Source organism: Zingiber officinale, chromosome 5B (genome assembly GCF_018446385.1).
Source record: "Zingiber officinale cultivar Zhangliang chromosome 5B, Zo_v1.1, whole genome shotgun sequence".
Lineage (NCBI taxonomy): Eukaryota > Viridiplantae > Streptophyta > Magnoliopsida > Zingiberales > Zingiberaceae > Zingiber > Zingiber officinale.
Window position 1 is genome coordinate 86,411,230 of NC_055995.1, and position 26,336 is coordinate 86,437,565.

Consider the following 26,336-nt stretch of genomic DNA (forward strand, 5'->3'; position numbering starts at 1 on the left):
ATGGTAAGTTAGCACAAATAAAATACCTAGATTACCTATCTAAGTATCCTTAACACCTTAGCTAACTTAAAATCTAAACCTAGATTGCTCAAAGTGCTTCAAGAAAATGCCCAAACCTAAGTTGGCATTCCTATTTTTCTTGATTAATTTATGCCACTTAACATTGAGTATATCCTCAAATATTGGCATATTTCATATTTCCTCAAGAATAGCACCTTTTTAATTAAGGCCTAGATTGTCTTAAATTCCTAAGAGAGTACCAAGACCCCAACTTGGTATTTCTCTAGGTTTTCCTAACTTGTGCCAATAAAGATTAAAGTCGATATAATAATTTTTTTTTCAAATATGGCACAATTTACTCTTCAAGGAGTAAATGATAAATCCATTTCATTTTCAAAGATTCACAAAACCTTGAAAATGTTCCTTGAGTGTCAATTTCCTCAAAGTTGGGTTAACTACCATTCTAATCGGAGTTGACACTCTCTAACCCATCTATGAGGTAGAGAAGATGCTCCTAGGAACCCAATACCTATTAGAGCTCATTGGGTTCACTAAATATTCACTAGGGATAACTTCCCTAGCAACCCTCCTAATGACCCTTTTAGGCTTTAAAGCCTTGGCCATTTGGGACTCATCAAGATCAACTCTAGGGGTGACTCCCCTTGTGACCTTGGTGTTGGTCTTCCTAGCCCTAGATTTTGTTCCATAATCGAATGGAACATTGTGATAAGTGGGCTTGACCGTTTGGGACTTAGGTTTGTGACCCAAACCTTTCTTGTCCTTGGACTTCGATTTTTGACCCTTAAACCCTAGAGATGACTTCTCCAAGTTCTTAAGAGCCTTTTCCAAAGTATCAAGTCTTGACCTCAAGACTTGATTTTCTTTCTCTAAAACCTCAAGTTTTAATTTATCATTCTTTCTTGAGGTGTTCCTAGGCATATGTCTAGTTGTCTTGGGGTTTCTACCTAGGTTCTCCTTAGCCTTAGATGAGTTAATCCTAGGGTTGGCTTTCCTAGTGTTATCCTTATCTAGGCTAACATGTTTAGCACCTAAGCACATATATTGGTTCCTTAAGTTAACATGCTTATCATTATTAGCAATTACAATAAAACTACTAGCATGTGTCTTATTAGAATTGCAATAATGAGCTTTAAATGTTACCTTAGGGTTTGCCTTGGCTCCCCCTATTGACGTGCTCGGTCTCTTGTCCTTGTGAGGTTGCCTCCCCCTCGGACATTGACTCCTATAGTGTCCCCTTCGCTTGCATTGGAAGCACATCACGTGCTCCTTGCCTTTGCGTATCGGGACTCCGGCTTCCTTGACCTTTGGCGCCGGTGGAGACTTTCTAATCCTCTTTGGACACTTACTCTTGTAGTGCCCAAATTCCCTACACTCAAAACACATTATATGCAATTTACTTGAACTTAAAGTGTTTGAGTTACCTAGGGTTGAGGATGGATGGATGCTCTCTTCTTCATCCCTCCCGGAGGTAGAAGCTTCTTCTTCGTGCTCCGATCTTGAAGAAGAACTCACCTCCTCTTCTTCTTTAGATGTTGAGTAGCCCTCAACTTCTAATTCCTCACCTCCACGATGTGAGCTACTTGGCTCACTAGGCTCCTCTTCATGGCTTGAAGTGGGGCTCTCCTCATGGAGTTTGGCCAAGTTGTTCCACAACTCCTTGGCATTATTGTATCCTCCTATCTTACACAAAATATCATTAGGTAAAGAAAATTCAATGATTTTTGTTACCTCATCATTGATGGTTGATTGGTGGATTTGCTCCTTGGTCCACTCCTTGTTCTCTCAGGTTTCTCCTTTCTTGTCCATCGGAGGCTTGAAACCTAATTGAACACAACTCCAATTTTCAAGGTTAGTCATAAGAAAATACCTCATTCTTACCTTCTAATACGCGAAGTCGCAGCACTCGTAGAAGGGTGGAAACGTGATGTCTTCTCCGAGTCGATCCATTCTCTAGCTTGTGCTCCTCCGGGTGTTAATCCGACGAAGAGCAACCTTGCTCTGATACCACTTGTTAGGATCCTTCGTACGGAGGCTAGAGAGGGGGGTGTGAATAGCCGACCCCAAATCTTCGCGTTTCTACAAAACGTGTTAGCGCAGCGGAAAATAAACACAGAAACGAAAGGGAAAGAAGACAAACCTCAAATAAACCGATGTAATGAGGTTCGGAGATAAACTCCTACTCCTCGGCGTGTCCGTAAGGTGGACGAAGCCTATCAATCCGTCGGTGGATGAGTCCCCGGAGAACCGGCTAATAAATGCTCCTTGTGGGTGGAGAAACCTCGCCACAATACTTGTAACAACAAGAAAGGAGTACAAGGAAAGCAAGAAGCAAATACAAACAACAATATGAATGCAACACTCGCTTGCCTTCTCTGTCGACCGGAGGCTATGAAGGAGCAACTTCACAACCCAACTGCAGCAGCTGATCGACGACTGGAAGCTCACGCGAAGCTTCGGAAGCGAGCTCAACAAAGCTCAGAACCTCAGAGCACAGAAGCAGAAGCTTCAATCCAAGGAAGAAGAAGAAGAAGAAGTAGAAGGCTTCTGCATCCATCATCCGAACGAACCAGTCACATTCTGCCGCGAACAGAAGGCTTGTGGACCGATCGGTCGATCGATCCAAGCTATTCCTCGCGAACAGAAAGGTTCTTGATCGATCCGGGGATCGAGTGACTTATGTCGGATCGATCAGCCGATCGACCCGTCCCGTGCACCGATGCACTCTCGATCGATCACCGGATCGATCGGTTATCCTGGATCGATCAGCCGATCGATCCAGATTATCACCCGATCATATTAGCGGTCTGGATCAATCACGGATCGATCCAACAGAGGTAATCGATCCAAACCAATCCGGATCAATTTGAATCACTTTTGGTACATTGCGCCTAGCATCCGGTCACTCCCTTGACCTGCTAGGACTCCCGCTAAGTGTCCGGTCAATCCCTTTGACCCACTTAGACTTTTCTCTCCGTACCAAGTATCCGATCACTCCCTTGATCTACTTGGACTTCCCAACACGGATGTCCGATCACCCTTGATCCATCTGGATTTTCCTGCCGGCTTCACTCACGGGACTTTCACCTAGCTTCACTTACTAGGGTTTTACGGCTTCACTCAGGATTTCCAACTGCCTGGCTTCACTCACCGGGACTTCAAATTGCCGGCTTCACTCACCGGACTTTCCAATCCTGGCTTCACTCACCAGGACTTCCACTTTCACCTAGCTTCACTCGCTAGGATTTTCACCTGGCTTCACTCACCAGGACTTCCACTTTCACCTAGCTTCACTCGCTAGGATTTTCACCTGGCTTCACTCACCAGGACTTTCCACCTCCGGTCCAGAGAACGAGCTACCGAGCCCTCTCTGACCACAGTCCGGAGAACGAGCTACCAAGCCCTCTCCGTCTTCCCATGTGCCAAGCTTCCATACTTGGACTTCTCCGTGCCAAGTCTCCATACTTGGACTTTCTCCCGTGCCAAGCTCCCTGCTTGGACTTTTCGCGTGCCAAGCTACCTGCTTGGACTTTTCCCCGTGCCAAGTCTCCGTACTTGGACTTTTCCAGTGCCAAGTCTCCATACTTGGACTTTTCACCGAATCAAGTCAACCAGGTCAACCTTGACCTACGGTTGCACCAACAATCTCCCAAACATCTATTCTTGTCAAACATCAAGAATAGAACTTCTCTTCTCGTCAAAACATCGTCAAACATCAAAATACAACTCGAGTCAGGTCAACTCGAGTCGGGTCAACCAGGTCAACCTTGACCTAAGGTTGCACCAACAATAAGCAACAGAATGCTTCTATTTGGTTACTGATCGGTCACCAGACCGATCCAGATACCCAGTGTATCACTGGATCGATCCACTGATCGATCCAGAGCTTGGTTTTTGCCGAAACCAAGTCCCAAGCCTTCCAAACCAACACCCGATCAACCTTGACCTGTTGGTACATCATGCTTAGCATCCGGTCACTCCCTTGACCTGCTAAGATTCCCCACCAAGTGTCCGATCAATCCCTTTGACTCACTTGGACTTTTCTCTTCGTGTCAAGTATCCGGTCACTCCCTTGACCTACTTGACCTTCTCAACACTAGATGTCCGATCACCCTTGATCCATCTGGATTTTCCCTTGCCCGGCTTCACTCACCAGGACTTTCACCTAGCTTCACTCACTAGGGTTTTCACCTGGCTTCACTCACCAGGATTTCCAATCTGCCCGACTTCACTCACCAGGACTTTCCAACTGCCTGGCTTCACTTACCAGGACTTTCCCACTGCCTGGCTTCACTCACCAGGACTTATCCGTCTGCCTGGCTTCACTCACCAGGACTTTCCACATCCGGTCCAAAGAATGAGCTACCGAGCCCTCTCTGACCACAGTTCGGAGAACGAGCTATCGAGCCCTCTCCGACTTTCATGTGCCAAGTTTCCATACTTGGACTTCTCCGTGCCAAGTCTCCATACTTGGACTTTTCATCATGCCAAACTCCCTGCTTGGACTTTTCCCATGCCAAGCTCCCTGCTTGGACTTTTCCTGTGCCAAGCTCCCTGCTTGGACTTTTTCCGAGTCAGGTCAACTCACCTCGGGTCAACCAGTCAACCTTGACCACGAGTTGCACCCACAATCTCCCAAGTTTGTAACCTTGTCAATCAAGATACAACTTTTCTGCTCACGTCAAACATTGTCAAACATAACTCGTCAAACATCAAAACACAACTCGAGTCAAGTCAACTCGAGTCTGGTCAACTAGGTCAACCTTGACCTAAGGTTGCACCAACATTTACTTGGCTAGAATTGAGGATAGGATCTGCATGATGTACTGTTCATCACAGGCTTTCAGGAGAGACTTATGTGTTAGAACCTCTATTGGTATTTTGATGTATTGTCAAATAAGTTTAAGTTAGGTCCTTGTGGTGTTTTAATATGTGTGTCTAAGTGTATGGGGACTTAGAAGAACACACATGTACCCATTGGCTAAGGAGCATCGGAGACAATTAGCCATGGCAGAAGACGCAAGTGAGTGAGAAAGATGACATGGAAAAGGAGTCGACGGATTTGATGCATCCGAGGTACGAAGAGTTGTGGAAGAGTACTCTAGTGGAACGAGAATGATGTATAAGAGCGAGCTGGAAAGACTTGGTGCATTCGAGGGATAAGAAGTTGGAAGGAAGACTGTGCAAGGTGGTAATCAAATGAAGTTTGTCCGGGCAATCGAATAGACATACAGGCGACCTGAAGACAGCAAATGGTCAAGTCTAGAAGTTGACCATTCTAGGAGCTCAAATCACTTCCAAGCCCCTGAAGTCCAGACGCTCGGAGTCCAAACGCTTGAAGTCCAGACACTTTGCTGCTCTTGCCACATTAACAGTAGTTGTTGCCAAAATGGATCAGGACAGTGTCCACGTTAGCAGAATCTAGGCGACCGGAGCACTTCCAAGCGCTTGGATGGGGCTGAGTTATCCAGAGTTGTTGTTGAAGCGAATAAAATCTAAGGACACATCAACATCATCCAAGTGATCGTAGAGGATATGGTCGACTGAATATGCCACATCAGCACAACGGTCAGATCTAGATGAAGACTATAAATAGGACCGAAACTTGAAGAACAAAACATACAACACACTGATATTCATTTTCGTTCAATTCTGTTTTATTGCGTTCTTGCTTGACCGTTGTAAGAGGCTTCTCCGCCTCTGGATCATTTATGAAGAAGGAGAAGATAGTGGAACTTTCATCGTTCTTGGACTAACAACCTGAGGGTTGTAACTAAGTAATCTCTCATATCTTATTTTCTTTTATGATTACTTTTTGTTTTTAATGTGTGTGTCCTTGCTATTCACCTCTCCTCTAGCAATTCGAACCACTTATGCAACACAAACACTATGTCGTCGGTGCTTCAAAGTGTAGAATGTTTTTGGATGTTTATCTTCCCCGTGTCTCTCGGAGTCATAGACCATATCTATAGTATTTGCAGGTCTTTCATATGGACATCTAAGCATCCTCTGGTATTTTAGGTTGATATGTGTAAACTGAAGGAGGATGGCAACTTGGGATTTCAAAAGTTGAAGAGTTAGAACTTAGCTCTACTAGCTAAAATACTTTGGTGGATTGAAGAGAAAGCATATGCTCTATGGATCAGATGGGTTAATCACATGTATCTGAGGCGGGCATATGAGTGGTTCTAGGAAGTAGCCCCTACCGACTCTCTCCTGATTAACAAGTTTGTACTGATATGGGACTGAATTCTCTTAGATGTGGGTTTACTTGTTGTTGCTGGACAGAGACTAGAGGATTGGTTTGCACAGGATGGAAGAGTGGCTTGGACATATGACCTTTTTAGACATCCCAATATAAAAAAGGTATGGGCCCGAACGATGTGGAAGACTTACCTGCAACTTAATCATGCTACTACTTGATGCTTGCCTTGGAGCACCTTCACACTAGAGACAAGTAGGAGTACTTGGAGGATCGATAGGGCACATTTTGTAGACAAATACTGGAGACATAGAATCATTCATTTTTTAGGTGCCCATATTGTTGAGCTTTAGAAGACAGTCAGAGATTGACTTCATATGCAACAGAGATGTCTATTTTCAGATAAGTCCTGAGGGTGTTTAGGAGATGTTACCATGAAAATAAGATATTAACAAAGGTTTGACACTTGACTTTATCTTCATTGACATACTATATGTGGAGAACTAGAAATAAAAAGTATTTGAGGATAAGGAATTGGATGTTGAACAGATGTTTAGGAGTATGAGTATACATGTTGTATAGATTTTTAAAGGAGTATGAGTATACATGTTGTATAGATTTTTAAAGATGTATTATGATATAATATTGTGTCAGACATAAATTGTTATTATAGATCACTTTTTATACTTTGATGTGCCATATAATATTTTTTCATATAAAAAAATGAAAAATAGGAGTGTTAACTCCATGAGATTTTAGTCAACTGAAATGTATAAAGAGTCACCTATAATATCATAGCTTTTAGATTGTCTATTATTATAATTTGATGGTGTCGAATTGACACCGTAATTTTTATTTTTTTAAAAAAAATTGTTTTAACATGAGGTTGGCTAGCTATAACTTGAAGAAGTTAGGACAAAAGTGATTGGATAAAAATTGTTTAGAAAAAACTTAAAATAAGATATTTTTGACATTTTTTTATATAGATTTTTTTTAGTTTATGATAAAATAAAATAAAATAAAAGACGTCTTTTGTTTTTTTTTTTTTAAGTCCAATTTCTTCACGTGTAAATTTCTAAAAAGTCGAATATTCGCCTGCTCACTGTCCGTAGTCTCCGAGATGCTCCTCCATTCCAACTCACTTTCCTCAGGGTTGCGTTTATCTATAAGTCCTCAGGGCAAGCGAGCTAGAGCCGCCAACAACCCACTTTCCACTCATTTCCTGTGATCCAAGTTAATCAGATCGAGAGAAAAAAAATGGTGGCGATCAAATCCGTCAAGGCTCGTCAGATCTTCGACAGCCGAGGAAACCCCACCGTCGAGGTTAGATTCTCCTCCATCTCTGTTTCTCTCTTCGATTGGTCGTCGATATTAGGGTTTTGGATTTTGTGTTTTTGCGATTATCTGTCGCGAGGGGTCTGCAATGTTGATGATCTCATGTTTGAGTTTGGATTTGATTTATACGTTTGGGATTTTTGAGGTTTGATGTTGTTTGACTGAGAAAAAAAACAAATTCTTCGCTGTTAATTGTCTATTGTGGTTCTCGGCTCAGGTTGATCTTACATGTGACGATGGGACCTTTGCGAGGGCTGCTGTCCCCAGTGGTGCATCCACAGGTAACCTATTATAGCAAGTCAGTAAAATTGATCAGGCATACTTATAGAAATATCTAACGAAAGGCTTCAGATGCTCAAAAAAGATTTGCTTTTGAGTTACTTGTCAAGTAGTCTATAAAGATGTTTTATATTGCACTTCTTAAGCGATTTAATTATTTATAATTATCATCCGAAACAGAAGGCTGAATACATTTATTTTTTCTGGTTAATGTCAAATTTTGGATTGGTAGATTGCAATATTTCCTTCATTTAAATTTACGAGTTCTTAAGATGCTGATTAAAAGTGTTGGTATGGAAGGTGCATATGAAGCACTGGAGCTGAGAGATGGAGGATCAGATTATCTCGGAAAGGGCGTCCTCAAGGTTCTTACTGTTTCTGTTTGAATTAGCTCAATCATTCCTGCCGGGTTCCTATTTTATTTCAGTTGATTGCATATGTTTGTCCATGGTTCACCAAAGGCTCTGACAGCTGGTTCACATGTTCTCAATATTCTTTGAATGTTCGACCATATGTTTTTTTTCTTTCTTTTTGTATGCCTTTAGTAACATGATAAAAAATCTCTATCCATTCTGTATTAGGCTGTTGAGAATGTGAATAAAGTAATTGCTCCAGCATTGATCGGCAAGGTATGCCTAATGTCCTTAGCTTTTTCTCCTTTCTGTATTTTATATTTATTCCTCATTCTATTATTACATTTATAATATAAAAGTCTTATCAAACATGCATGTTTAAATTGTTCCAGGATCCTATTGAGCAAGCACAGATTGATAATTACATGGTCCAACAACTTGATGGTACTCAAAATGAATGGGGCTGGTGCAAACAGAAGGTTAATTGCTCTATCAAGTCATTGTTGTTTTTTTTCCTTTAGTTTTTAATAATTCATTATTTGGGTTCAATATTATTGCTTCAGCTTGGTGCCAATGCCATATTGGCAGTATCACTTGCTGTATGTAAAGCAGGTGCAAGTGTGAAGAAAATTCCACTCTATCAGGTTGGTAAAAGTTTTAGACGCCGCTCTGAGTAGCTTTTAAAATTTTCTGATATATATATATTTTTTTTTTGATGTAGCACATAGCAAATCTTGCCGGAAACAAGAACTTAGTCTTGCCTGTTCCTGCATTTAATGTTATCAATGGAGGATCACATGCTGGAAATAAGCTTGCTATGCAGGTTAGAACCCTCAGAGGTGTCGGTTTCACATCTGTGTATAAGGTAGTTATGTTGCTTATCTCGAGTTTCTTTTTATGACAGGAATTCATGATTCTTCCAGTGGGGGCTTCTTGTTTCAAGGAAGCCATGAAAATGGGTGTAGAAGTTTATCACAATCTGAAGGTTAGTATTGTGGTATGACTTGTTTTACTCACTTCTTTAAGAACATCAGGATACAATTTTCTTGTGTTTAGGCTGTGATCAAGAAGAAGTATGGACAGGATGCCACTAATGTCGGAGATGAAGGTGGTTTTGCTCCCAACATTCTGGTGTGTTGCTCTTAGTAATTCTTATGAGACCTCGTATGATGTTTATTTGATTTTTATGATAACTATAATATATAATTCCTTGTTTCGAAGTAAGCTCATTTTCATGACAAATGTCATAATAAGTAGACCCATTGCACGTTTGGAATTAAGCTAGCCACTTTTGGCTTGGTTTGATTATCCACCCAGGCCTGTTAGTTTGGCATGGGGATATTGCTCAATTGGCCTGCAAGCTTGGAACAGGCCAGACATGGTACCGGTGAGTTTGGTGGTTACTAGTCTTTCACTGATTAATTGGTACCATCCAGCCAATCAGATCCTCTGTGAACTGGTCTCAGTTAGCAGTTGCTTTGATTTTTGATCATGTACCATGTTCCAACCAATTGGAATTTGCCAATAAATTAGCATCTAGCCACTAATCAAACAGAAGCTTGGGTCTGACACGTGGCTAAGATTGTTCATATGTTCAGCTATATTCTGTATAGCAAAGTAGTAGCTCTGTTAAAAGCATAAGTAGTAATTGTCTTACTGCTTGACTTGCTATTCTGCCTTTCTGTTCTGAAATTTGATTTCTCTTGGAACAGTCAGTTCTTTTTCCATTTTTTAATTTGGAACTTTTTTTTTTTTGTATCTATATTGACCTCTTTTTTAGAATCAATATACATCAAGCTTATGAAAATCTACAGTTTAGCTGCATTTCCAATGTGATCTTCCTAAGGATTTTTCTTTAGTCCATGATATAAGTTTTTTTACCATTGAATATATTGGAACTTGTAGCCTGCTTGAGTTGGTCAATGTCAGACTAAGGTATACTTGCTTATTGGAGATTTTAATTAAAAGCTAAAACTACATTTTCTTTTTACTCCCTATGGAGTGTGATATTTCTTTGAAATTTCAGGAGAACAAGGAAGGTCTTGAACTTCTGAAGACAGCTATAGCTAAAGCTGGTTACACTGGAAAAGTATGTTGCTGCCATCCATATATTTATCTATTGAGGGTGCTTAAAGTTCTATTATCTCATTGTGTTTGGGAATTTCTGCAGGTTCTGATTGGCATGGATGTTGCGGCTTCAGAATTCTATAGTGAGAAAGATAAGACTTATGATCTCAATTTCAAGGAGGAGGTAAACTTTTTTTCCATTGGTGAATTAGACAAATGACTTGCTGCAATTTTAGACACTCCAATCGTCAGTCATAATATTTTCTTCTAGCTGTTTCCTGTCACTATTCGTGCTGACAAGAAAGTATGTTAATGCAGAACAATGACGGCTCTCAAAAAATTTCTGGAGACGGTTTGAAAAATGTCTACAAGTCCTTTGTGAATGAGTACCCAATTGTGTCAATTGAAGACCCATTTGATCAGGATGATTGGACCCATTATGCAAAGATGACAGAAGAGATTGGACAGGAAGTGCAAATTGTTGGAGATGATCTACTTGTCACCAACCCAACAGTAATCTTCTACTTGGAAATTGTTAAAGGCCCAATGTATTTTCTTTTGTTTGTGATCCTTTTTTTCATACAATTTATTTCTGCAGCGAGTTGCAAAGGCAATAAAGGAAAAGGCCTGCAATGCTCTTCTTTTGAAGGTACTACTTTAACTGGTTTCCTTTGCTTTTGTTCCATGTTTAGGGAGAGGATAGTTGTTTATGTGGTGGGCTTTAAGAAAAGAATTCGGTTTAGATCAACTTAGAACATATGTTCTGACAGTGGGAGACAGAAAAGTATAGCTGCTGCAATAAATTTGACAGAATTGTTAACAGGAAGCAACAATGAAATATGAAAAATTGTGAAGAAGCTAATTCTGAATGAGAAAACACATCTAAAATCAGTTTGAAATTTAAAAATCATACTAGGCTCCAGTTCTTTATATTTAGACAACATCTTGAATTGTAAATACTATGGTGTTTCACCTAGTTCATTTTACCATTTTCCTTTCTTATTGAAGATATAGAAGCCTTTAGTTGTCTTAATGACATAAGGTTCTCATAGCTGATGTGTCTTGTTCTTTCTTTTCATGGTTTTTTAGGTAAATCAAATTGGGTCTGTTACGGAGAGTATTGAAGCTGTCAAAATGTCAAAGCATGCTGGGTGGGGAGTGATGGCTAGCCATCGAAGGTATGTTCTTCGTTCATGTCTAGTTATTTTTGAAACTCATCTCTGCATTTAACTCATTATTTCTCTATGTTCCAGTGGTGAGACTGAAGATACTTTTATTGCTGATCTCTCAGTTGGTTTAGCAACAGTATGTACTTCATCTCAGACATACCAGTGATTTCATGGTATCTACTTGTGATAAGTCTCTGATGTTTGAGAGATATATTTATTCAACAGGGTCAAATCAAGACTGGAGCTCCATGTCGTTCTGAGCGCCTTGCGAAGTATAACCAGGTAAGCTACACCAAGCCAGTTCTAGTGATGTGGATGTTGTCATCTTACCATAATTATTAAACCTTAGACCAGTCCGACAATTGGAATGCTCAGGAATAGTCCTCTACCAATTTGGTTTGCCTTGTGGACTAAATACAAAAATAGAAATGGATTACCCTAACCCAGCTTATGGTTGCATTAAGTTAACCTTGGTTGAGTTAGCTAAGTTATCTATCTATTCATTTAAGCGAAGAGAAAAATGAGAGAAGTGTCAATTTTTTACCCTGTTTTCTAGGAGTAATAGAACTAAGAAATTTAAGATCATCATGTACCAATAGTTCTTTTTTTTCCACTCTTTTATTTACTTTTCCTCCTTCCACCAACTCATACTTCTCATCCATGTCTACCTCTCATATCATAGCTGGGGATTTCTGAAAGGGTTTGAGTGGCCGATTGTAGTCAAGTTCTACTTTATGTAGTATCCAAAATGTGCGAACTGTATCTACTCTACCTTCTACATCCAAGCAGGTTTTAATCCCTGAGTTGATCTATCAGTGTCTAGGAATTTCCTGCTTGTATGTTTGTTAAGGACCTTCTTCATAGAAGTTCTGTTCGTTGCATCTGGTCCTCAATTTGTGTGAAAAAGCCACTGGGTTCATACAACTGGAAGGGTGAGGATTAAATCCTGCTAGGATCATACAACTTCGAAGGATCCCAGCATAGCAAATTTCTGGGAAGGACTCCACAGTACTGTAATTCTATTGGCTGTAATTTGATATATGATAACTGTGTTATACTTTTTAAACATCAAAATTGGCCAATTGCATTTTTTTTAACTTATACTAAGTAAATCTGGCTCGTGGTCCAACAATTATGAAAATATTTGTTTATTTTCTCTAACCCTTCACTATTTTTGGTTCTTTTTTCTGAAACCATTAATCTTGGGGCTGCATGCACAGCTACTGAGAATTGAGGAGGAGCTAGGTGCTGCGGCAGTTTACGCAGGAGCCAAGTTCAGAGCTCCCGTCCCGCCCTACTAAATGATTATGCCTCGCTGAAGCTAAAGGCAGCTGTTGTTCATCATCAGCTGAGTTTTGATTTTGGCTACAGTAGTTAGTTTGCTTTCAGCAATAATTTCCAGCGGACATGTTTGTCTTCGGCGCAATGCATTACTGCAATAGTTCTCTTTTTATTATGTTATTAATCTTGATGTATGAGATGAGTTTTGGATCCTGAAAAAACTCACCAACGTACCAAATTATCATTTACATTTCTGTGCTCTGTTTGCAGCCGTTTACTGGCAATTCTTATTCTAGATGCATTTTCCATCATTTGTTTTAGCCGGCAATAGACTTGAGAAGCCATAGAATCTGCACTTCTTAATTGAATCTGAGTCATTTATTTATTTTATGAATAAAATATTTGGATGATTTTTTACAGAGGGATCTTTGACTGTTTAGAAAGTTGCGGAGGCAAAGTGTCTGCTAGTGTTTTAAAGAAATTGCACTTTGAATCAGCAACAAGTTTGCCTTAGTGTTTTATATTCGTTAATATTGAATTCTCTGTGGCATTGATTTACATAATATGTTGCTCTTGTTTTTTTCTTGCTTGTATATTATATTAGGAGATGAGTTTTTCGCCATGGCAGAGGTTCTCATGTTTTATGGACATTACATTTATTGTATGATTTAAAGTGGTGGATTCTAACAAATGTTGTTAATGCATTCTCTAATCTTGTCCAGTTGCATAAGATAAATCATCAAATATCAGTGACTAATTATATGTATCTAGATGAAAACTCATTACATACTGATTAACGTCACTAATCATCAGCTGCATCTCAAGAGAAGCTATTTAAGTTGAGAAGTAACTAGCCAGTGAACTGATGCAAATCTTGATTATTTGGATCGTGTGATTTGTATGTTTCATTTCGAAGCAGAAAATCTTTAGAACTCCTAAAACATGAATTGGCAGTTTCATATTTGAATAAAAAAAGAACAAATGCTTTATTAAGCACGCTGTATTTGTTCGATGCCAACATGCCCCATTAGAAGTCTGGAACAAAAGAACAATTACATTCGCATATTCTGTGCCGTATACAGAGAATCCACCTTGTCCGACAAGGCAAATCCTTGTAGGATTTGCCATATTTATCAACTGACAAATAATTAATATTGATGTTCCCTTTCTCCTTATCTACTTCCATTAAAATCCATCAAGCCATGCCTTGTCCCTCTTCGAATCAACATTAAACCAAATCCACATCGTTGGTTCGGTTTACATTGTGGAGCAAGTGCCCAAGTGAAAAATTTTAGTCTTTAACATTTTGGGTCATCCATTCTACCGAAAAGAAAAATTATATAAAATATTTAACTTATTTTGAAAATGGAAAATAAATAAATTAGGAGGTACTGAATCCCTAAGTATATTATTATGTCCCTGAATCGTGCTACACACTTGGCATTCATTTTAATTCGGTCTGACCGGGTCCGTCCGGTTCAGTTAAGGAGGCATCACAACTCATGCGTGAATATTTGGGGGAAGGGAGCATGCATGTGTACGTTGTACCGGTACCGCCTTAAAATAATATAATTAACCAACAAATAGGAGACAAAGGCAGCGTAATTATGAAAATAATAAATGTAATTAATAATTTTTATTATTAGAACGCCGGAGTATAATTAAGTCTGCCGCATCGATCTTCGTGGTGGTCACGATGCATGCATGGGCAGATGGGCGGCATCGAATATTTAAATATGTAATATTTAAATTAGGCACGAAGATTAGCATTAAACACTTGCTTAATTAGTCATTCAAGTAATTATTAACAATAGTGAATAGTATAGGCTTCTCCTGCCGACCTCAGCACTCTCCGAGTCTTTCTCACATGCCATTTTACTAATTAAGCGATTATTTAAAAGGTACTTTTTCTTTTAATTAATAAATGTTTTAAAATATTTAAAAATGGTAAATATGTTGAATAATTTACGACCATCTGAGAGCTTATAAATACATTTGATGAGAAGATGAAGATAGGAAGAAAGAAGAGGAAGATGGCTTGGTCTGCAGAGAACGCCACTAAAGCCTTTCTTCGAACCCTCAAATTGGTGACCAAATATTTAAGCTTCTTCTTAATTTGATTGGATTAATTAGTTACTGATGCTAATTGATTGATTCATTATTTTACACTGTAGGGGAAGAACAAGGTAGCGGCGCCCGACGTGGCGGAATTCGTGTCGGCGTTGGCCGCCGGTGGCGGCGCCCGTCTGCTGGTCGACGTGCCTGCGGGCCCGGCCGGGCCCACGACGCTCGCGCTGCTCACGGCGGCCCAGCAGACAGGCGGCCGTGCGGCCTGCATCGTCCGTGGGCCCGAGGAGCTACGGGCCTCGATTGAGTTCCTCGGCCCAGAACTTACCGCCCCAGTCAACCTCGTCGTCGGCGACGCCGCCCGCCTCCTCCCCGCAGGCGCAGACTTTGTGCTCGTAGACTGCCGCCTCGAGAACCACGCGCGCGTCTTCGGGGCGGCGCAGGCGGGCGCAGCCGAGGCCGGCGGCGGCCTCGTGGTGGTCCGCAACGCCGCACTATGCGACCTGCCCGCCGTCGAGGGCAGCGGCGGGGGGCTGAGAGTGGATCTGCTGCCGATAGGCGGCGGGCTGAGGGTGTGCAGGGTGCTGACGGCGGCGAGGCGGATCCAGTGGGTGGTGCGGGTGGACGAGTGCACCGGCGAGGAGCACGTGTTCAGGATCACGTCGCCTCGGAAGAAATGGATCGAAGCTTCTTAATCCACTGCTAATTTATGGGTTAATATATCGCAGTATTGCTGATCAATCCATCTCTGCTTTAATCTAATTAAAATTGTTGGATGACGGAATAATTATGCAAAATAATAGGATAATTAAATCGGGATGACTAGTCCACCCACATGTTTAAAATAAACTAGAAATAAGAAGGAAAGGTAGTTCTTCCATGGAATTACAATGCCATATCTGAATCATCACCAATTGTAGTAACGGGGCAAACTGATCGGCCAGATGAATAAACCAAAAATAAAACACAAATTGAGGGAGTTGAATAAAAATGATGCAAGAAGAGAACTATTGAACTGAGAGAAACGGTGAGCTACTGTCTCTTCGCAAGAACAGATTCAGTGAAAGCCATGCAACAATGGCTCTCAGAAAGGAAGAACTAGAAGCTGATAAAAAGACTAATAGAACCAAATTCAAGGAGAGAAATTTGCAGCGAAAGCAGAAGGAGAAGCTAAACCACCTCAATCGCACAGCAATTGATTAGTTGTTCTCACATGCTTTATCAATTTAGCTAGCTGCTAATGCTTCTATCTTCTTCGCTGGCCTGCTTGCTTAAGGATGTGGAGTAGTACTCGAGGTACCAACGAACAAATTTCTTGAGTCCGGAATGGAGGGAAGTCGTTGGATGGTAACCAAGCTCCTTCTCCGCGAGCGTAATATTGGCGTGGGTGAATTGTACGTCCCCGTTCCTGGGCATTTTCACAAACTTCTTGACGGCCTTAACCTTGAGAAGCTGCTCGAGGATGGAGACTAAATCGGAGACGGAAACAGGGGAAGTGTTGCCGAGGTTATAGATTCGGAAGGGTGCCTGACCGTGCTTCTTTCCACCGCTTCCAGTACTCTTCCCAGCGTGGTCGACGGCAGCGACACAGCCTCTCACGATGTCATCGATGTAGGTGAAGTCGCGGGCGACCGTCGCGTGATCAGGGCCTTCGAAGATGGAGACGGGCTTCCCACGGAGGATATCGCGGGTGAAGAAGAAGTAGGCCATGTCGGGCCGCCCCCAGGGGCCATAGACGGTGAAGAAGCGGAGGCCGGTGATGGAGAGGCCGTATATATTGTTGTACACGTGGGCGATCTCCTCCCCTGCTTTCTTGGTCGCGGCGTAGAGCGACGCCGGTCGGTCGGTGCGGTCGGCCTCTGAGAAAGGGACCTTGGAGTTGAGCCCGTAGACAGAGGAGGAAGAGGCCCATACGACCGCGGGCTGAGGGTCCGCCGCCTTGGCGGCTTCCAGCACAGCGACGAGCCCCGCGACGTTGGAGTGGATATAGGAACCGGGGTCGGTGAGGGCGTGGCGGACGCCGGCCTGGGCCGCGAGGTGCACCACGTGAGATATTGGCACCACGTCGAACAGCTTGCGGAGCAGCGCAGCGTCGTTGATGTCGCCCTCGACGATGAAGACGCCCGCGCGGTCGAGCAGCGCCTGGCGCGCCCGCTTCAGGTCGGGATCGTAGTAGGCGTTGTAGTTGTCGAGGCCGAGGACACCGTCGCCGCGGCGCTTGAGGGCGGCGGCCACGTGCATCCCGACGAACCCGGCTGCCCCGGTGACGAGGACGGACTTCCCGGAAGCGCGGCGCACGCGGGCGGAGGAGCGGACGCGCTTCTCCCAGGCAGGACCGCCCCAGGAGGGACTCGTGCTCATGCCGAGGGAGCGGCGGGTGCCGGAGGGTGAGGAAGAAGGGTGGGAACGGGGAGAAGGGGAGAGGAGGAACAGGGCGAAGAAGAGGGCGAGGGCGAAGAAAGACCAAAAGACCAATTTTGGCAGACTTTGCCAACGGTGGAGGAGACGGTGGTGGCGGTGGTGGTGGTGGGGCTTCTCCAACTTCCACTTGCCGGGGATGGAAGGGGCGGCGTCCGCGTCCATGACCACGGCAACAAGATCCTCTCTTGCCTCCTTCCTCCTGCTCCTGCTCCTCCTCCTCCTCCTCCTCCTTGGTTGCTTCAAATTTGTTGAATCAAAGGTTCGGCCTTCACTTCAACGGAGGCCCTATCAATTTGCTGTTGGAATTGAACTATCAAATCAAAAGAAATTTCATCAAAATTTCAACTTCGGCTCCTCCTAACACTTGCTGGTGACGGCGGCGGCGGCGGGGGGTGGTGGTGATGGTGTCCATGGAAGAAGATGGAATCTATCTATATATTTGTGGCTTGAGATTGTGGCAAAGGCTGTCGTGAGCGAATGCTTTGCTTCTTCTAAGGTTTTGGTTGTTGGGCAAGCGAATCGACGGGTGAGGAGGAGGGTTGCACTCGCAAGGGGAGCAGCCCAAGTGGGGCCCATGCAATTAGGGTTCATAGGCCATGGATGGATCCTTTTTCTTTTTTTACAAAAAAAAAAAAAAAAAAACCTTGTTTTTGATGTCTCACAACTACTATTTTGCATATTTATTTATTTATTTATTTTTGAAAAAAAAATGTTAAAATCTTGGAATATTTAATTGTTATTTTTAAAATCTTGCATATTTCCTTTTTAGCACAGACAATTTCAATATTATTTTAAAAAGAAATGAATGCGGTAGTTTTAGAGAAAAAGTGATAATATTCATCCTCAAGTGGTCCAGTATAAAAAGATAAATAACAGAGGATATTTTTATCCTAGTAAAGTAATCTTTTATACGGACTCTTAACAAGATATTTTATATTAGTTAAGAAAATTATATAGTTACAAATTATATCAATGCTGAGGGTAATGAATGCGACAGTATGGATACGAGGGCCTTTCTTAAAATTTAGTACTAGAAAATAACTCGACCAACAGATTTTTATTGCTCAAGTACTTGAACAAGATAAAAAAAAATAGTTCCCAAGTATTAAATTAGTAGACATCTTTTGTAAAGAAACAGCAGGGCCTCTCATTAGAAAATGAAAAGGAGCAGGAGTTTTTTAAATATATATTTCGCTTTTTTTTAAAAAAAAAAATGAGTTTAATCCTCTACCACGAAGAAGAGGATGAGGCTTAAAGAACAATACACAACACAATGAACAGCTTAAAGATGTTACAATAAGGTTCCAAGAAATGTTCAACCTTTGAGTCATCCCTTTAAGAAAGAACAAAACTTTAAAGTTTTTATCCCTAAATGAGTTTAACTGATTTTTTCTATCCATTTTGTCCTGTGAAAAAGCCAAATTTAAATCACTTAATCTGTTTGTTCATAAGGGAGTAAGCCAATTAAGAGAGTGAAAGATAATTTCCTTGATTCCTTCCAATCGAGAGTTTCCGAATACTAGTATTAGGTGTGGATCATCGAAGTCATTATTACACAGAAAGATTTCGAGGATGGTCTTCTATTCACTTGCTTAGGCAAGAAGTTGTCATCTTTATTCATTTAGGAACGTGATATTTGAGGAACTCTCCCCTTTTCTTAGTAGTAAAGCAAAATTCATCATCATCATAGCTCATAGGAGTAATCCACTACTTAGACAACTTTAAGAGGTGTAGAGCATGATTAGTGTACAAAGAACAAGTCACTTAGGCACAGAAAAATGAGTCTTGGTACATGACAACTTATGGTATAATAGACTGGTCTAGTTTAGTGTCATGTTGATCCAATCAAATGTTAAAGGCCTGGCAGGAAGTCGATTCAACTCCAAATGTCAAGCCCTTTAGGTAGGAGGTCTCTTAATATTCAAGCATGTTTAGTAGGTCTTAATATATAAAAGAAGAAATAAAATCATCTCATGCATGATTATATCAGCAGTGTGAGGTATGTTTTGACGACGATACAACATGATTGCTTCCTAGTCATCGATAGAGGCTAGTGTTCCCAATCAATGTTTGATGTCCAAGGTGTTAGAAACTTATAGTTGTAAAGTAACAAACTTATTTATAAATATTTTTAAGATAATATATAAAAAATATAATGATAAACATAATAATATATTATGATAAATGATCCTGTCTGAAATCGGGAAAGATAGTGTGCTAGATAGGTGACTTCATCCAATGGTGTAGCCAGAGTCTTCAAATGCCCTGGGCTAAATTACGACAATAAAAAAACATACATGTATACTAAACATTTAACAAACATATAACATTTCTATCCCAATATCCTTTTACATAGTTCAAATTTCATACAAAATACTTCATCTACTTAAGCTATGCTCGACGAGATTTTAGAGTATACAACTCATCTATTACTGATTCCAAGTCTATTTTCTCATACAATTGTCGTTCTATGTAGAGAATCATGCAATCAGAAAGTAAATCATCATCCATCTTGTTGTGACGTGCCGTTTTGAGAAATTTCATGGATGAAAAGGCTCTCTCTGTAGTTGCAGTTGATACAGGAAGAATCAAGACAAGACGAATCAATCTCTGAATCATAACATAACTCTCAGCCTTTTTAGTTACAATCATTTCTCTATATAAAGCGGAAAGAGTAGAAATTTGTTGAAACTCATGATCACAAACTATGTCAAGTTGATAGTGTTCCAATTCAACTCTCAAAGCATGAATTTCTTGTTGAGTAAAATTAGCCGGATAAAATTTTGATGCAAGCTTGCAAATATCGCCCATATTAAATCTTTTAAATGAATCAGTAGGATCCAAAGCTGAACAAAGAGCAAGAAGTTCCATTGTTGCCTCACTGAATCTACAATTTAGTTCCATCACTTGAAAATTTATTGCAACATTAAAAATATCATAGTGATAATGATGCTCAACTGTAACATGATCCCGTTGTTGACAATAACGATTAACTTTATAACCACAGCTCATATCAGACATCTCAATATTATGTCATTCACAAAAAACCTTTACTTTCACAAAAAATTCATCCCAACCATCTTCTCTAAATTTTAGAAGGATAACTTTTGTGGTTGAGACAAATTTTAAAGCATTCACAATGTCTTGTGATTTATTTTGTAGAGCTTGACAAAGAATGTCAGTGGTTTCTAAGATCTTTTCCATCAAAAACAACACAAATACAAATTCAAAACTCATAATCATGTTGCATAAACCACAAGCTTCCCCACGTATTATACCATTTGGCCCATTTTCACTGAGATTTCCAAGGATCTTACAAGTTGCTGCATGCATGTCTATCAAGTTCCTAACAGAATCATAATGAGAGCTCCAACGAGTAGCACCAGGTCTATGCAATGTACCAATTTGATTAGCTCCTGTACCAAATTCACACTCACCAATAGCTAGCATATATGCAATCTCTTCTTGTTGAGCAGATTGTAAATCACTAAGACGTTTACGAGACGAGGTGATGAAGTTTACAATGGAAGTCAAATAAGAAAAGAATTGCCAAATAGAAGGCACATCCTTAGCAGCTACAACCAATGTTAACTGTAAACGATGAGCAAAACAATGTACATAATAGGCATATGAACAGTCTCTAAGAAATAATGCTTGAAGCCCATTCCATTCACCACGCATATTACTTGCACCATCATACCCTTGTCCTCTCATGTTGTGGATTTGAATATTGTGTTGAACAAAGATGTCAGAAATTGATTTCTTAAGGTTTGTTGATGTTGTGTCCTCAACACTCAAAATCTCAAAGAAACGTTCCACCAAAAATCCAGAATTATTAACAAATCTGAAAATAAGGGACATTTGCTCTTTTTTAGATTCATCTTGAGCTTCATCAACAAGAATACAAAACTTGGCATCTCCCAATTCATCTCGAATCATTATTCTCACTTTATGAGCAAGAATATGTAATATTTCCTTTTGAATTTGCGGAGAAGTGTATTTAGCATTTTGCGGGGCATTATGTAACACAACTTTTGCAATTTCATCATTTAAATGTGCTTGAAATTTCAACAATTCAATAAAATTTCCACGATTTAAGGAACTCTCTGATTCATCATGACCTCTAAAAGAACATCCTTGAGTTGCAAGCCATAATAAACCTTCAATTGTTGATTTTAGGTGCAACCTATTCTTTATAATTTCTTCTGTAGATTGAGCATTCAACACTTTGTCAATATTTTGTTTTGGTTTCATCAAATCCTGAACACATTTCACACATCTATTATGTGATGAAGACAATGAACCAATATGAATAAGAAATGCACATTTTTCTCCATTATTAACTCTCTTCCAACTGTTAAACCCTTCAGAAACAAGCGTAGAATGAGCCATTGGATTACTTATATTCTCAAAAAGAAAGCATGGAAAACAATATGTTTTGTCCTTTGAAGGTGAATATTCTAGCCAAGGAAATTGTTTGAACCAAACATATTGAAATCGACGGTTTTGCTTTCCAATTTTTGTTCTTGGATACTCAATAAGTTTGGGTTGATAAGGACCTGCTTTGATATATGCTCTTCTAATCTCATCCCGCTCATTAATAGAGTATTCACAAATCAATTTTCGTAATCCTAGATCTCGTTCAATAGAAGAAATATCAAATTCTTCTTCTCTTTGTTCTATTGTCCTAGATACAAAATGAGATTGTAAATCGGAAGTAGAGGATCCAACTGTTGGTCTAAGAGGTATATCACATTGCAATTGATTATCAGATTCAGACTGATCATCTCTTTTCCTAAAAAATGACAGTAATATTTTTGGCTTTTTATTTGAAGGTTGTTGGTGTTCCATTTATAACCTAAGGAAAAAAATAACTACAAATTAATTATTTATAACTTAAGAACAAAAAACAACTACCAATCAATTATAACAAACTCAATCATATTATTCATTTTATGATAAACTCAAACACAATAATAAATCAATTTATAATATCACAACATTCCCTAGTATTAGAATCATAATTTTCAGATAATTTAAAATTTTAAATAATTTTAAATAAAATCACAACTACAAATCTAAAATTACCTGTGAGGTTGTGATTTGTCACTTTAAGATAAAGAGAAGTCCACTGCCTACCCGTAAAATCCAGTGCTATGCTAAAACTTGAAATGCCTGAAATCAAAAATAAAAATAAAGGACTTAAAAAGGGAACAAATGTGGGAATTTAGAAGTAAACTTAGGACCTTCCACTTTTTTTCCAACCACAACAATCACAAATAATAATGAGTATCACATTTAGATTGACAGAATGTTTAAATTTTTCAGAAATTTAACCTAGGTTGGAAAAAACTTTCCTAAAAAAAAATTAGGGCAAATTAAAGCGACTATGATTCTATGAAGAACAATCTCTACTGTTATTTTGGTAAATCCATCATACATTCATACACGGGGATCCCCAGATCGTCAAGACTAAACTCACACAAAACGTTCTAAGAGCCACGGAATTCCCATAAGGGTGAAGCAACAAGCAAGGAAGATGAAGGAACCAAAGAATTCACAAATCATTAAAAAAAAAAAAAGTGGAAATTACTGTTCTATAACAGGAGAGCATTGGAGATCTGGAGAGGTTGGATTTTGAGTCTTTGATGAAGGACGAAGAAGACGAAGAAGATGTAGATGGAGATTAGTAGATTACCACTTAGCAGTGCTTGAAAAGGTATTGCAAGAGGAAGAGGCTGAGCGAGGAGAATCGGCGGCTGAAGATTTGCAAGAGGCTGAGCGAGAAGAACCGACGGCTGAAGAAGGAGATGATGTGCTGACTGTTGAAGATTGAAGAAGGACTGAAAGTGGCGACGATCACTGCCTCGATGTGTCCGTCGTGCTAGAGGAGGAAGGCGGCGAAAAAATCTCTAGGTTACCATTGGGCTCGATGTGTTCACTGCACTGGGCGGTGAAAAAAAAACTAGGAATTAGGGAGTTAGGGTGTTAAAAATTGCTGGGCTGCACTGGGCTGGCTGAAGCCCAGTGCAGCCCAGTACTGGCTACGCCCTTGGCTTCATCGTTGACTGTGAGAAAACTTTTGAGCTGGAAGCAGAGGGCACAGAGCGATCCTAGCTAGGTATCAAAAAAAGGAAAATAAAGAGAAGAAAATGTTAGCAATCGTGTCAGGGAGTAGTCCACGACGCAGGCACTCTGACGCTCAAGTTAAACATGTGGCTGAGAGGAAAAAGAATGCAATAAACAGGAACAGTGAACTCTAAGTGTGTAAGGTTGTATAGAGTACCTGCACCTTTAGGAGAAGACCTCTTATATAGTGTCAATTTTCCTTTGTGCACGAATATCAATACATTTTCAAAAAATGATCGGCAATTCTGATACTCTGACACCTTTCTAAAAATAGACCCACTACCACTGTGCTTTACAGCTTAGAAGCTTCCATTGTAAAGACTGCATAGGGAATATTCCCTCGATTCTCCAACAACCGTTACACAAAATATCAAAAAGGAATATTAGGTCGTTGGGTTGGTGAGCCATTAATATGTTCTAATGGTAAGACGACCAAGTCGCCTCTAACGTCCGATTGGACCTCATTGCATACAGGGTCAAGTTGGCTAAAGAATGATGACCCTCTCAAGGACTCAGTCTTCGCTCGGCCTCTCTGCTCGGCCAAAGAGCTCGACCAGGCCATGTCCGTAGCATGTCCGATCAGACTGTAGATCTGATCGGCCAAACTACTCGGTCGAGACAGGTGCCCGTGTGAGCCCCAAGTGACCCAAAGTACTCAGCTCTGAATGACACTAAAATAACTCAAGGTTTCATCGACCCAAAGAGACTCAGGATCCGATCGGACCAGAGGTCTGATTGGCTAGGTCACTCGGCCGAAACATGTGACCGTGCTAGCCCCAAGTGTTGACCCCTCCTTAACTTTGACTATCATGTCATCCAACTTTCTTGACTTTATCCCTAACTTCGGAGGTCCCGCCTTATTCACTATATCACAAGTCTCCCTTTCAAGTCTAGTCGAAAGAAGCTGTATGTCTGACTGACTAGACACTTGTGTTTCTTGTGTTTCCCGTTCTCTAGTCAGACACTCGATCCTTATTCTATCGATTGGCTCGAGCTAATGTCACACTAGTACCTTGAAAATATGGCACGTCACTCACTATTAATACTTAATATGATGAGTACGCCTTTTTATCATAAGCCTACTTAACGCCTCTCATCCCTAATAAATGTGCCCTGTATCTTTCTGATACGTGGCACACCCCTATGAAAAGAATAACTGAAATGATAGACTACTGTTCAGATGTGATGTAACATCTGACGGTTCAAATTCAATGATCCTGATTAATCCTCTCTCCTTCGGTCCTATGATCAGACGACTATAGGAGGTCACCATTAGGATTTTTAAGGTTTGTAGCCTTTGATACAACCCTTATCGTTTTTACATTCTTGTCTTCGTCTTCTTCCTCACTGTTCTTCATTGTCGTCGGTGATTGTTCTCATTCCATCTTTCCATCGTAAGTTCATTTTCCTCCCTTCCTCTATTCACTTTTCCTCTTCCTCATGATCGTTGCTCCTCCCACTGTCATCCACAACCTCTGGTACACCTCCACCGCCTCTGACTTCAATAGAGGAGAAGTGGACCAGATGTGTCTCACTTACAATTCCCCCCACATGATCATCACATTATCATTTCGACTGGTTACAATCGTCCGAACCTCCCCCCTCAGCTACCTAACTTTTTTCATGGATTAATTTTTGTCTGGCCTGTATTTTCCTTACATCCTTTTTTCACCGAGATTTGCAACTACTTCTACATTCCCCTCCAACAGCTAGCCCCCAATTTCATTAGGCTGCTGTGTGGCATCATCATCCTATTTCACTTGTACTGAGCCCCCTATACCTCGAATCTTCCATTATTTTTATTATCCAAAAAAATCTGAGCTGAGTGCCTTTATCTTCCAAGCTCGAGTGGGATATATTTTTTTTGATAAGATGTCCTCTTCCAATAAAGGTTGGAAGTCTTATTATTTTTATCTCCAAACGGTCCCTCCAGTAACCTTTCCGACCGACAGGCAAATGGAATTACTCCTGGTTCCTGAGATAGGTGTATTCCGATGGGAGCTGGTCTACCTTGCTACATTCAATCAACTATTCAGTCTAAAGTTCAACATTCACAAGCTACTTGTGGAGTGTATTATGTATATCGTTGGACTTAACCTATTCGAGTATGATTGCTCGACGGATTTAGTGAGAAATTTGATTTCCCTTTACTATTGTATCTAATTGATTTCATTTTCTATTTTATAGCCAAAACTATGTGGAAAGCTTGCCTTGGAGATTCCACCAAATTAGATGATGAGGAAATGGACGCACGTGATGAGGCTGAGTTAATTAGAAAGTTGGCTCAACCAAGGAGCCGATCGGCGAAGAAGGCACTTGCCAAGTCGCGGAGAGTGATGTGGTAGCAAACACTGAGGAAATGTCATCTCCCCAACCTTCTTTGTTGTCCATGGAGGTTCCATCTGAGTCCACCTCCGGAGAACCCTTGCTCCAACGTCAACGGCACAAGAGATGCCTCTTGGCTACACCTAGAGAACAAATTTCCACTAGAACAGCAGCACCGCGCCCACTGTCTAAGCCGGGAGAGAGCTCCTCATCGATTCCTCCTGAATTTAGAGCCAATCATCCAACTCCCGCTTCGTTCGAGCGGTCACCACCAACCCCTGTATTGCCAACCAGAGCGATAGTTGCGCAACCAGTCTCCTTTTTATCACCTTCACCACCCAGCAAGCCCAAGAGAGTTAGCGCCACACTTAGGCTACCTTCTCAATGAGTGGCTCTACACCAACCTAGCCGAGTCACTCGTCCCCCAGCATCTAATAAAAATACAAAGCCCGCTAGATCAAACTTAGGCCGATTCTTAGGCATTTATGGTCGAGTACTCCCCAAAGGAGTTGGTCGGCCGCTTTCCCCAAGACGTCACAAGGGTAAACTCTTCCCACTATCATACACTCATTTCTATATTGTAAGTTGCACTAATCATTTATGGCTTCATCGGTTCTGTGCGAATAGTTTATCACTTTGCCAAAAGGTGGTAGAGTTGAATTACAACTACCAGATTCTGAAGGGCTCAGT

The 26,336-nt window shown here is 40.8% G+C and overlaps 4 protein-coding genes across 4 annotated transcripts; 2 read left to right on the top strand and 2 right to left on the bottom strand.

The window, feature by feature from the left end:
- Positions 1–7,358: 7,358 nt before the first annotated feature.
- On the top strand, positions 7,359–13,015 carry LOC121984812 (enolase-like). The gene is made up of 17 exons (XM_042537955.1): positions 7,359–7,543; positions 7,773–7,836; positions 8,135–8,199; positions 8,416–8,463; positions 8,580–8,666; positions 8,751–8,831; positions 8,909–9,010; positions 9,092–9,172; positions 9,244–9,318; positions 10,214–10,276; positions 10,358–10,438; positions 10,573–10,767; positions 10,853–10,903; positions 11,344–11,432; positions 11,508–11,559; positions 11,649–11,705; positions 12,644–13,015. The coding sequence occupies exons 1-17, from the start codon at positions 7,478–7,480 to the stop codon at positions 12,722–12,724; spliced, it is 1,338 nt and encodes a 445-aa protein (XP_042393889.1). The 5' UTR covers positions 7,359–7,477; the 3' UTR covers positions 12,725–13,015.
- Positions 13,016–14,737: 1,722 nt separating this feature from the next.
- Positions 14,738–15,747, top strand: LOC121986806. Its single transcript, XM_042540743.1, has 2 exons — positions 14,738–14,791; positions 14,879–15,747. Exons 1-2 carry the CDS (start codon positions 14,738–14,740, stop codon positions 15,464–15,466), a joined length of 642 nt encoding a protein of 213 aa, XP_042396677.1. The 3' UTR covers positions 15,467–15,747.
- A 34-nt stretch (positions 15,748–15,781) lies between these two features.
- Positions 15,782–17,729, bottom strand: LOC121984813 (UDP-glucuronate 4-epimerase 3-like). The gene has a single exon (XM_042537956.1). It carries the CDS (start codon positions 17,352–17,354, stop codon positions 16,002–16,004), a length of 1,353 nt encoding a protein of 450 aa, XP_042393890.1. The 5' UTR covers positions 17,355–17,729; the 3' UTR covers positions 15,782–16,001.
- A 1,854-nt stretch (positions 17,730–19,583) lies between these two features.
- LOC121986807 lies at positions 19,584–21,584 on the bottom strand. Its single transcript, XM_042540744.1, has 2 exons — positions 20,471–21,584; positions 19,584–20,149 (listed from the first exon to the last, which is right to left on the bottom strand). Exons 1-2 carry the CDS (start codon positions 21,582–21,584, stop codon positions 19,584–19,586), a joined length of 1,680 nt encoding a protein of 559 aa, XP_042396678.1.
- Between the last annotated feature and the right edge of the window lie 4,752 nt (positions 21,585–26,336).

Excerpts from the sequence above, each read along its gene's own strand:
- LOC121986806 (XM_042540743.1), top strand. The coding sequence starts at position 14,738 with ATGGCTTGGTCTGCAGAGAACGCCACTAAAGCCTTTCTTCGAACCCTC. Across the intron at positions 14,792-14,878 it reads TTCTTCGAACCCTCAAATTG|GGGAAGAACAAGGTAGCGGC; the intron begins GTGACCAAATAT and ends TTTACACTGTAG.
- LOC121984813 (XM_042537956.1), bottom strand. The coding sequence starts at position 17,354 with ATGGACGCGGACGCCGCCCCTTCCATCCCCGGCAAGTGGAAGTTGGAG.
- LOC121984812 (XM_042537955.1), top strand. The coding sequence starts at position 7,478 with ATGGTGGCGATCAAATCCGTCAAGGCTCGTCAGATCTTCGACAGCCGA. Across the intron at positions 7,837-8,134 it reads CCCCAGTGGTGCATCCACAG|GTGCATATGAAGCACTGGAG; the intron begins GTAACCTATTAT and ends TTGGTATGGAAG. Across the intron at positions 9,173-9,243 it reads AAGTTTATCACAATCTGAAG|GCTGTGATCAAGAAGAAGTA; the intron begins GTTAGTATTGTG and ends TCTTGTGTTTAG.
- LOC121986807 (XM_042540744.1), bottom strand. The coding sequence starts at position 21,584 with ATGGCTCATTCTACGCTTGTTTCTGAAGGGTTTAACAGTTGGAAGAGA. Across the intron at positions 20,150-20,470 it reads CAGTGAAAATGGGCCAAATG|TTGAGCATCATTATCACTAT; the intron begins GTATAATACGTG and ends ATCATGTTACAG.